Raw genomic sequence first — 11,943 nt, 5'->3', positions numbered from 1 at the left:
GGCTCAGGGGACCAGATTGAATCCAGGTCATCCATGTGCAAAGCAAATGCCCCTACCCTCTATGCCCCCTACCACTATGTCCTGACCCTCAGGACAAAAATCTTTCAAAGAAACATTTCTTCTTCCACAAATTCACTATGCTTCTGATTCACTACTGGTAAAGCCAATTTTTGTTAGTTGTTTTGGGCTACACTAGGCAATGCTCTGAGCTATTTCTGGATGAGAGAGAATTCTGGTATTCCACATGCAAGACATGCATTCAGCCCATACAACTATCTCTAGTCAGAAAGTTGATTGTGCTGAGGATATGTGCTTTTTACTGAGCTACATACATCCCTGATCTCACAAATTCCCATTATATGTGATATCTTTTAAATATTCCTGCTTCTACTTTTGTATTTGACCTTTCCCTGTAATTGAATTTATTTTATCCAGTTCCTGTCATTTTTTTTCTTTTCACATTCTACCTACTACATGATTTCTTGTTCTAGAAAATATTCTAATTTAAAATAAATTGTACTTAATTCTCCCCATATCCCCCTTTTACTAGTAAACAAGGAAATGTGTCTTACGATGGAAGAGCATCTTTGATCTTCATGTGGGAAATGTCATTGTACAGGGCGATGGAAACCACTTCCTCCATGGGGCAGATGAGGCCATACTCTTCACATCCATTCTCAATGACCAATGGATCAGACTTGTGAGGGTCAAACATGATGTTGTTAGGAGTGACAATCATAACCCCTCCAACTACACCCTGTAGGAAAAAGGGAGGGATGTGAGACCATAGCAGCTTGAATATAAGCTGTCTTCATTCCACTATGAACCATAGTAACCCATGTGTCAATCCTCTCTAACAGGGCTAGAAAAATAGGTTTAAACAATAGGGTAAAGGGTCAGAGCAACAATAGTATAGAGGGTAGGGCATATTTCTTGTACACTGCTGACCCAGGTTTGATCTCCAGAACCTCATATGTTCCTCCAAATAGACCAGAAATAATTCCTATGTGCAAAACCAGATGTATTCCTTAGTAATTCTGGGTGTAGCTCAAAAGTAAATACACACACACAAAAGATGAAGAAATAAAGTGTCAGGTGCCAGGTCGTAAGGAATAGAAAGCAAACACTTCTCACTCTGGTATGGCTAAGGGACAGTGTAATTGTAACTGGATTACTTACTCTTGGTTGCAAAAGATTTATAAGCATAAAATAACCTATTTTCCTATTACTAAAACCTGGCACAAAAATCTCTGTGAATGCATGGATACACTTTCATCAATATAAACCCTGCAAAGACTCACAAAAATTATACTATTTTCCTTTGTGGATAACAAAAAACACTACCAACAACAAAACAACCCTAAAAACATGACAGAGCAGACACTTTGAATATTTTGTTTGAATATCTACTGTAGCAAACTAATTAAGAACTGAAATGAGTTAAGGCAGGTGGTAAGCTCTGTACACAAACTGTTTAATTATCATACTGTAGTGGTTAAATGCATTAAATGGCCTCATATAGATGGTAATATGAAAGCTTAGAAAACAGTAAATATCTATTGCACATCTCAGAGCTAGTGGTGGTAGAGTAGGATACAAAATTTAACAAAACTTACTCCAGCATTTGCTGTTAAACGTACACTTAATTGCGTCCCTGTCTTAAATTGTCCATAATAATTTAAGAGACAAGAACAAAGGAAAGGATTCACAATTCCACTCAACAACTATTGTTAAATAAAATGCTAGATATCCAATAGAGGAAGACCAATGGAAATTTGTCAAATTTTATACTGAAGCTTGGGAGGAAAAAAAATCTATGCATTATAAAAAATATATCTTTATATTTTAAGTATGTTTGTGCATGCGTAAGTTTGTTTTGGGGGCTGCAATTATCAGTGCTCTGGAATTACCTCTGGTTCTGTGCAGTGCTCACAGGAGGATACAGAGTGTTGGGTCTTGAATCTAGGTCAGCCACATGCAAGGCAAACACCCTATCCACAGTACTCTATCTCATATGTTTAATTTTGGTTTTGGGGTCACATTTCTAGTTCATATGTTTTTTGTTTGGGGGCAGGATGTTTTTAGAGCTTACTCTTGGCTCTTCATTTTGGGATCTCTCCTCACAGGCTTGGAAGATCATATGAAGTGCTGTGGATTCAGCCAGTGTCAATTTTATGCAAGGCAAGTACATAACCTATTGTACTATATCTCTGTTCCCTAGGATAGCATATTTTAGTATAAACTTCCTTTAGCAATTTTATCTAGTTTCTAGCTTAATTCAGTCTCTCACAGATTTCAAGAGCAGGAAATAAGTTACAGGATCATTATACCTTTCCATCAGTGAAGTAACGACAATTCATTTTTAAAAATTTTACCACGCCTGGCTCATCTTCTTCAGAAGTAGATGATAGCACTCTTTCAATGGGTTTTAAGGCTTTTCTTGCTAAGTCAGCATCCTTTAGAAAAAAAATTTCAAAATTTAAAAGCAACTTTTTCAAAACAGATAAAGGCATCTAACTCTTCAGTAAACTGAACATGGAAGAGGCATATATATCTTTCAAAAATATCACAAATATACAAAAATTTTCAAGCCAAAATAAAATATAAAAAATAAAAACAGTTACATATGCATAAACTTTACAGAAATGTTTCATTGCCTGTCTTTAGAAAACAACCCTAGTGGTCTCAGGTGCTTTGGTAAAGTTAAAAAAAAGAACAGAACTAGATATCTAAGGAAAAAGCAACAATAATGGAATCAAGAGACCTACACTTTTAACAATAACAATCTAACCTTAAAATGGGCCTGTAATACTGGCAGGCTAGAAGGGACCAGGGTGGGGTGGAATGGAATGCCCTTGGGGAACATTGGTGAAGGGAGGTAGACACTGGTGGTGGGATTGGCCCTGATTCACTGTATATCTGAAACCCAATGGTTTAAATAAAATAAAATTAAATTAAATCATAATGGTTTAAATAAAATCAAATTAAAAAAATACCCTCCAAATTCATAATTGATCTACAGTTAAAGTTCCCTGCAAATTAAAGTATGGGTATATATAAACCATCAGTCTTATTGAGAGTTTAATTTCACACTTTTTATATACTACATATATTCTGCCTTTAAGACCTTAAATGTAAACAAGGTGTCTTCTAGACAGGATGTATTCTCACGGCTACTGATTATGACTTAAACTCAGTTCTCTGGTAGGGAATTTCAGATAAAATAATTATAAATAATAAAATTAATTAATAAAAATCATATAATCATGACAAATTCTGCATCTCATAATATATTTTTGACAAGTCTGAGTCTTTAGTGACTATAGTGACATACATACAGGCAATTTATCATATTCTGCATCTGATGATGAAGGAGAGATAGTAGCACCAGGACTAGATGATGATAACCTTTTGGTACTGGAAGGGAAGTTGGCGTCTGGCACAAAAAGAACCTGAGAATGGTAAAGGAGAGCTAAGTGAACACCAAGAACCAAGAGGTAACCATTAACTTGTGCTGACAGCAGTTCCCTGCACAGTTTCACACAAGATGGATAACTAAAGCCTAATTAATGTCAACTATGGCTTTCATGACACTTGTCAACAACTAGAAATCTTGTAAATAGATTCCCAAAACAGTACACAGCAATAAGTTGAAGCTATGAAGAGTAAAGGGTATTGAAAATACCTCATTCTTCTTTATTTTTCTTTGATATTTCTCATTTTGTTTTGGTATTCTGGAAGCAGCAAAATCTCTGAAATTTTATTTAAAGAAGTTCCCTGCTTACCTGCTCAGAAAATCACCTTTGTGTAAGTGGTCACTCCTCTAACTCTTTTAGCCAGAGCAATGATTTTTCTACCTCAAATAATCAAATTGGCCTCTAGAAAGGTAACTGCCAATTTTTCTGAAAACAGAGCAAAAAGAACCACTTTCTTCTGTCAGGGGAAGAGAAAGGTCATACCCAATTGTGCTTCAGACTTACTTATTTTTGGTTCTGTTCGAAGATCCTGGAGGAGATTGGGGACCACATATAGTGCAAGGGATTGAATTCAAGTCAGACACATGCAAGGTAACTGCCCTACCTACTATCTCTTTGGCCCCTAAAACTAGTTTCGATTCAACATATCTACTTAAATGAGAAAGATTATGATCATTTCAAGCATAAAAACTTATTTAAAAGTGCTTTGAAGCAAAAGTCCAGCTATAGATTTTCAAAAACCTTTAAAGTCTCTCATCTGTTCCTGAATTTTACTAGGAGAATCATGAGCAGAGCTACAGAGTAGGACTGCAAATTTGTAGTTAATGTTTAGAAATTAATGACAGACAGCACAGAAAAGGACAGGAGGGGGAGAACATCATTTGACCGAATCTCTAGCTTTAGAGTTTAAGAAGTTGAGCTCCCAAAACAAACATAACTTGCCCAGGTCAAAGAGCTATTGCAGGACAAATAGGAACAAATCTTTCAGGCTTCCATTTCTACTATTTTTGCCTTCAGAGATACAACTTTAAGAGAATATGCCTCTTATTAACTACTAAACCTTAGTCCAGCACCAATATTTTATTCATGGATGTAAATAAATAAGAATGTAGTAAATAATTTTACTGACTTTCCATCATTAGCCTTAACTTAATAACTATATGCCGAGGTTGTACTATAGGTTGTATGTTATGTCATATACTCTAGAGCAGGGGTCTCAAATTCAATTTTCCTGGGGGCCACAGGAGGCAAAGTCAGGGTGAGGCAGGGCCACATAAGGGATTTCACAAAAAAAAAGTCCTCAAAAGTCATTATTAACAGTTTTAATTATTTCTTCTGAACATGGCATCTTTTGCCTATTCCTTGCTGCCAGAGACTTGTCAGCACTTCTTCTCACAAATCTGAACCACATTTGGCTTTAGAGAGGAAGCAGTTGAGACCCTCAGTATGGCTTGAAGATGATCATCATTAAGTCTAGACCTGTACTTTGACTTATTGAAGTTCAATGTGGAGAATAACCTTTCACATAAATATGTGCTCCTAAAAAGGCACATGGTGCGGTGCGCTTGAACATTCAGGAAAGCCAGGGAAGCTGTGTGTGTGTGTGTGTGTGTGTGTGTGTGTGTGTGGCAATTCTCTCCAAAACTGCCCATGCATGTCTGCTTTGCCACTAGTCTCCCTGAACTGGGCTTTGAGATCAGAGTTGCATTGCAGGTCAATGAGCTCCATTTGAAGCACAGGAGGGACATCTTGCACATCAAAGGAAAAGGGGTCCACAAAAATTTGGAAAGTGGCTCTGTGCTTTTTGAAGTCTGCAAATCTGTGATCAAATTCCTTCTCTAGCTTAAAAATAGCATCAACATATTTCTCACCACTGAATGGTATGCCTGTATCCACAAGTTCCTTGCATGCTGGGAAATGGCAAAGGTTTGTCTGAGATAGCTGGGATTTCCATAACACAAGTTTTGTGGAGAATGCTCTCATGTTGTCATAGGCAGCACTGATAAGCTGCCCCGGACCTTGTAACATCTTGTTTAGTACATTCAGCTTATGTGTGATGTCAACAAGAAAAGCTAAGTCCATGAGCCATTTGTGATCACTCAACTCAAAAACAGCATTCCCATCCTTCTCCATGAAGGCTTTCACTTCTTCTCTCAACTCAAAAAATCTTTTCAGAACATTTCCCCTGCTGAGCCAACGTACCTTGGTAAAATAGAGCACATCTTCATATTCTGGCTCCATTTCCTCTAAACAAGCACAGAACCTTCTGTGCTTTAAATCCCTGGATCTGATTTGGTTGATGCATTTCACAACAACAGACATCACATTGTCACACTTCAGGCATTTACTGCAAAGGGCCTTCTCAACACTCTCCTCTTCAAGTTTTTTTGAACAAGTGCCACCAGTCCATTTTTCCTCCCTGTCATCAATGGTGCTCCATTGGTTATTATTCCAACAAACCTCTTCCATGGCAAACCTGCATTCTTAATGGCATCACACAGATGCCGAAATATCTCATTAGTGGTGGTCTGGCCATGCATTGGAATTATTGTGAGCAGCTCCTCTGTCAATTCAAAATTGCAATCAACACCACTGACATAAATTGTGAGCTGCGCAGTGTCTGTTATATCTGTGCCTCGTCAAGAGCAACTGAGTATGCATCAAAACATTTGGCTTTCTCACACGGTTGATGATGTCACCTGACATGTCAGAAATGCGCTCTGCCACAGTGTTGGCAGAAAGGCTGATTTTGCTAAACTGACCTTTCTTTATTGGACAGATAATACTTGCAGCCTATAACATGCATTTTTTAACAAACTCTCCTTCTGTGAATGGTTGCCCTGCCTTAGCAATCATCTCACTAACCATGTAACTAGCTTCGACTGATGCAACATTCTCTTTGGTTGCTTTCTTGAAGAAATCTTGTTGCCTCATTAGACATGCTTTAAGACTGGCAACCCGCTTGGCTCTCTCATTTCCTTGATATTTTGCACATTCCTCAGCATGTTTAGTTGAATAATGGTGTTTCAAGTTGTATTCTCTGTGCACAGCAACTTTCTCTGAGCAAATAAGACATGTGGGGATGCCCCTGTGCTCAACGAAGAAATACTGTGTCTCCCACTTTTCCTGAAATTGTCTGTGCTCGTCATCAACTTTTCTCTTCACTGCAGGCTTTGATGAAGTCATGATGAAGGTATGACAAAATCTAACTCTGTAATAAACTTCTCTCCCTTCTCTTCCTTCTCTCCCTTCAGCCTCCGATAATGCAAGGGATAGCAGGCAGGAGCAGCGGAAATGACGTCTGTGCTAGGCGCAAAGTATTCGCAATTATTCGCTTACCAAATATTCGCAATAAAAATTGCATTAGTAAGAAAAAAATCGCAAAAAATCACATTAAACATTTGCATACCCCAAACAAAACTCTCGGGGTATTCTAAGTTTAATGCGATCTTTTTCTTACTAATGCGATTTTTATTGTGATTATTTGGTAAGCGAATAATCGTGAATACTGCGATATTTGAAGGCCAGCCACGGGCCACAAAATGTTGTATGGAGGGCCGCAAATGGCCCACGGGCCACGAGTTTGAGATCCCTGCTCTAGAGTATAAAAAAAAATCAGTAAGAGATAGAAAAATTAACTAATTTTCTGAGATAAAAATTTTGTTAATTAAAAAAATTTCTTATGCACATATTTCCTCAATTACCTGCCTTGGAAGTACATGAGATTTTTCTTTTGATAAGACCATAAATACCCAAGCACAGGAACTACAAATTCTACTCAATTTATGCCTGTTGGCTTCAAATAGTATAGTTAAAGAGAAATGGAAAATAGCAAGCTCCTTTAAGTGGTTGAGCACAACCACATATATGAGCAAGGATGAGTTGACTACCCATCTCCAAACAGACTCCTGCGCAACATTGGGTAGAAGAGTCACAATGTTTTCCCTATCAAATAAATGAATAAAATTCAAAATAAATTCAAAGATCCATCACCATTGTTTGAATGAAGCTATACATGAGTAAGCAATACTTAAAAGTACTAGTATCTAGCCTGAAAGAGTTAAGTGCAATTGAATATGTGAATATATTAAAAGACAAATGGTACCAACAAATTGCATAAAAAATGCACAATTTGTGAATTTAATTCAACTAACTCAAGTAGTAGAAAACAGGAGAGAAATCTGTGGCTTTGCCATTATAATCCTATTATATGTTAACTCTGCCTTTGCCCATTTTTGTCAGGCTATCAAATCTAGATAAAACTTATATTTTCCAAAATAATAACTATCATATACCCCAGAGTTGGTCTAAAGTGAAACTTTCAATTCTAAATTAAAGATTCTAAGGTATCTGTAAGATATTTTACAAAGAATACTAACACATTAACTTAACTTCTCTTAACATTCTAGGAACCAACTATAGTATAAGTTATAGCTGAATAAACTGTGCTAATAAAAACTGTTCATAAGTATAAAGGTGCTTTAGCACTCTTGGAGATAAAGGAAAAAAGTTGTGTTGTATATATGTAGTGGAATATTGTGCAGCTACAAGAAAAGATGTAATTGTTTCCTACAAATTAGATGGAACCAGAGAATAAAATAAATTAGAGAAAAGGATCAAATATCAGATGATCTCATTCATCTTTGGTATACAGAAAACAAAACAAAGTTAAATTATAAAACTGAGATTACAGGTAAAGGGGAAGAGAGGGAGGAAAAGATAGACTAAAAGTGACATAAAAGTGTCATGAAGGGTCTTGGTCAATTTGGTGGTGGTGATGGGGCAGTAATTTTATACATTAAAACCATAAGATTTAACATTTTAGTAACCATGTTACTGAAATTTTTTAAAGGAAAAGATTAAACCAATGCATATTATCATGGACAATAATCTTGTGACACTAAAAATAAAGCATGAAAAATGTAAGATAAATTTAAAAATACTGAAGTCTGTTCAAGTCACACTGAACAGAAAATAATTACCTGGCCTGGAACAATAGTATGTGTGAAAAGTTTATTCAATTCCACTAATTTATTTGGAGTGATGTTAAACTTCAGTGCTATAGAGTTGAGAGTATCTTGGCTTCCAGCCTAAAATAAATAAATAAATAAATAAATAAATAAATAAATAAATAAATAAATAAATAAATAATATTCAGCATGTATAAGGAGAAAAAAAGCACACTAATTTTTATTTGATAGATAACAACAACCCTCTTTGAAATAAGGAAGCAAAAATTAAATTGTTCCATGCAGAGAATATTATGGGGAGAAAAAGGGAGGACAAGTTCTCATTTTTCTTTTTTTTCTTTTTTTTTTTGAAGGGGAAGGGAAACACCTGGCCACGCTCAGGACTTTACTCCTAACTCTATATTTAGGGATCACTTCTGTCAGGTTTGGGAGACTATATGAAATGATGAGTATCGAACCCAGGTCAGCCACATGCAAGACAAACTTTCTACCTTTTGTGCTATCACTCTGACTCACATTCTCAATTCTTCATAAGACAAAATAAAAGCTCTATCTGAAGTACAATGCATTACTGGTTTCCCTTATTTTCAAATTTCACTAGCTACTAATGAATTTTCTAATCTTTGGAATAATTTAGGTGAGTAGAATAGAGGTTCATGAGATAGACTATAAAATTCTAAGTAAAATAAAAATTTTATAAAACATTAATATAGTATCATCTACAGAAAAACTTTCTCTTTTTTAAATATATCTGGATGTATATTATTATACTATAGATTCCTGGCAGGTTTCATGGCCTATTGCTGGGTATTTTCTCCAGGCTCAGTTCCAGAAACATAACTAGTTCATGGATACAGTGAAAAACGAGGAAAAATATGAGAATTCCAGATCAGCTACCAACAGATGTTCACTGTCATTTAAATTGTAACTTACTATGATCAGCTAGTGTTATACTCTAAATGTATGAAAATTGTGAAATATGTCCCTGAAGCATATTTTCTTTTAAAAATTTTAGAACAAGAATAGAAGGGCAGGGAAAACATGAGGGACTCCTAGATGCAAAGTTTCATCCAAAAAGAAAACAGCTGCCCAGATCACTAACCCAGAAGGACTCCCAAGTCACGGTCACCAGCGAGAACTGGTTAGTGAATGTCACTGAGAAGTTTTCATCAACAGACCTGGGTAAAGGCTAGATAGAGGCTGCTCCAGTAAGCAGAACTGGTTTAACCAGCTAAGTCTTGAATTAGGTGGAGATAAGTGGCACCTACAGGAGGACTAGTGGAAGGGTAAAGACAAAGACTTAAACTCACACTGTCCTGAGTATCAAAATCCTACAACATGAGGAACTCTCGGGGCAATTAAGTTTGTAAACACAAATACCTAGAACAACCTAAGTACAGTGTGCAGAGTAAATTGCTTTCCATACACCTGGCCATCCTAGTGCCCACTAAGATCCTCTGAGGATTGCCAGGAGTGATCCCTAGCCCAGAACCAGGAGTAAACCCTGATTTACTTGGGTGTGGCCAAAAAAGTTAAAACAAGCCACTGTACCTCGTAGCTGTGAAAAATCATTCCTGCCAAAACTAAAAGTTTTAAATTTTATTTTATTAGCATTCTAAAATATATATTTCCAGTATTAGATATTTACATAATCATTAAAATTCAGGGCTTTTCAGGATCTGGAATTAGCACAAAACAGATATTGAGACCACAAACTACAATTAGATTTCTGAATTGGATTTACAAATCTCCACTTGCCACCTATATTCCCCTGTACCATTCCTTCAAATTCTGTCTCAGTCTCTTCATCAAATAGTGACAATCATGATTTAACTTTGTAGCATTTACCTTAAGGAAAGTGAAAATTAATTGCTTCAGGTTTAGGAATTACTTTGAAGATACTGTGTTTTGGGGTTTGGGGAATGAGAAGATATATAAATATGACAAAGCCACAATCCCTAGGAAAGATGCTGGTGGCATTAAAGGTGTGAAACTAGGAGGTAGGGAAATCAATCAGTGGGCTAGAGTTCATGTTCTGCATGCAGAAGTTTGTTTCCTAGCACTGCATGGTCTGCCAACCATCAGGATCAAAACATGAGCACTGAAATACAAGTTGGCTCTGAGTATCACTTAGTGTGGCCCCCAAACCCCAACAAAAGTTTAAGATTAACTGTTCACAGCTTGGGAGCATTTTATACCATCCAGTAAGTACAAGCACATTCTTCAGAAAACCATGACAGACTAGAACCTTCATTACTTAACACAGGAATAGGAACCATTTTTTTTATAAAAAGGGACATATGGATACCTATATCTTCTTTCAAGAACCATAGGACAACCAACCAAAAACACACATATGTGTCCCAATATGTTCCAGAGAAAACAACATGATTTTTCAGACCTAATACAGTAACAAGGCCAGACATTCCTGATACCTAATTTAATGGATATGCAGGAAGAATGCAACTAAAGGGAGAAAAATTATCTAACAACATTCATGCCACCCCAGTTGTACTTACAGTATATTCCATAGTACCATGGGGTTTCTGAACCACCATCTTCTTCTCTTTCTTATCCTGCATTTTGTTTTGATTGTTATCTGAAGAATAAAATGCAACAAACAATTTCATTTTTAGGAACTGAACATTGATTTTAATTGATTGTCTATAGTATATTAAAATATACAAATAGCAAAATATGGGGCAAGGGCACAAATCCTCTACATTTATAAAAATATACTATTCTTCAATAGACACTAAATAAGTGATCAATGTAGAATAATGAAATGATACAGAGAATGATGTTTTACAGAATGCAATGTTGAACAGTTAAAAAATAATTTAACTGAAACCTTCAATGATGAGGTCAGAGTAAAATTAGTGTAGTCATAAATGATACATAACATAAACCAGCATAGTCCTTTCAAAAAGTGATTGTCCAAATAAAATTATCATCATAGACATGTTCACTATTATTACTCGGATTGAGCTATTATATATAATGAATACTATTTATACAATATTACTTTTACAATATTTATATAGTAACCTGAGTCATTTCTATACTAGATACCATCGGATCTGCTGAGCAACACTGGATGAAACCCTGGAGGCTCTGAGCACTACTGAGATGTCCCTGGTCCCTAGCAATACAGGCTCTCATATCAGCCCAATGACTTGGCTGACTGAATTGCCAGGTTGGAACCCCAGCCGTGGAGCATCACTTGACAGAATCCTGTCATCAAATAATGAAAAATGGAGAGACATACATATTCAACAATATTAAGGTGAGTCGTATATTTTGCTGTTTTATATGCCAAATTGAAAAACCATTGGTCACTGTATTATTGCTAAGGTTAAATACATATTAAAACATCAAATCAAATACTGAGAAACAAAGAAACATAGTACAATAGATTAAAAATTATATGCAGTAATGTCAAATTGAGTTATCTGTGAAAAGATGCTCTAATTTGCACTGCAAGTCTAAAAACTAGA

General features: G+C 36.0%; 1 protein-coding gene across 3 annotated transcripts in view; it reads right to left on the bottom strand.

The window, feature by feature from the left end:
* The window catches only part of NCOA7 (nuclear receptor coactivator 7), a 168,473-nt gene that overhangs the window by 58,803 nt on the left and 97,727 nt on the right, over nucleotides 1-11,943 (bottom strand). For all 3 annotated transcript variants that reach the window (XM_049771097.1, XM_049771100.1, XM_049771098.1), the window contains exons 4-8: nucleotides 10,966-11,045; nucleotides 8,459-8,566; nucleotides 3,339-3,452; nucleotides 2,331-2,456; nucleotides 573-757 (exon numbers count right to left, since the gene is read on the bottom strand). In XM_049771097.1, coding sequence (XP_049627054.1) covers nucleotides 573-757; nucleotides 2,331-2,456; nucleotides 3,339-3,452; nucleotides 8,459-8,566; nucleotides 10,966-11,045 — 613 coding nt within the window. The remainder of the gene's footprint in view (nucleotides 1-572; nucleotides 758-2,330; nucleotides 2,457-3,338; nucleotides 3,453-8,458; nucleotides 8,567-10,965; nucleotides 11,046-11,943) is intronic.

The sequence above is a fragment of the Suncus etruscus genome, chromosome 4 (genome assembly GCF_024139225.1).
Source record: "Suncus etruscus isolate mSunEtr1 chromosome 4, mSunEtr1.pri.cur, whole genome shotgun sequence".
NCBI classification, from domain to species: Eukaryota; Metazoa; Chordata; class Mammalia; order Eulipotyphla; family Soricidae; genus Suncus; species Suncus etruscus.
The sequence above is the reverse complement of the archived record's forward strand: the minus strand, read 5'-3'. Positions and strand labels throughout refer to the sequence as shown.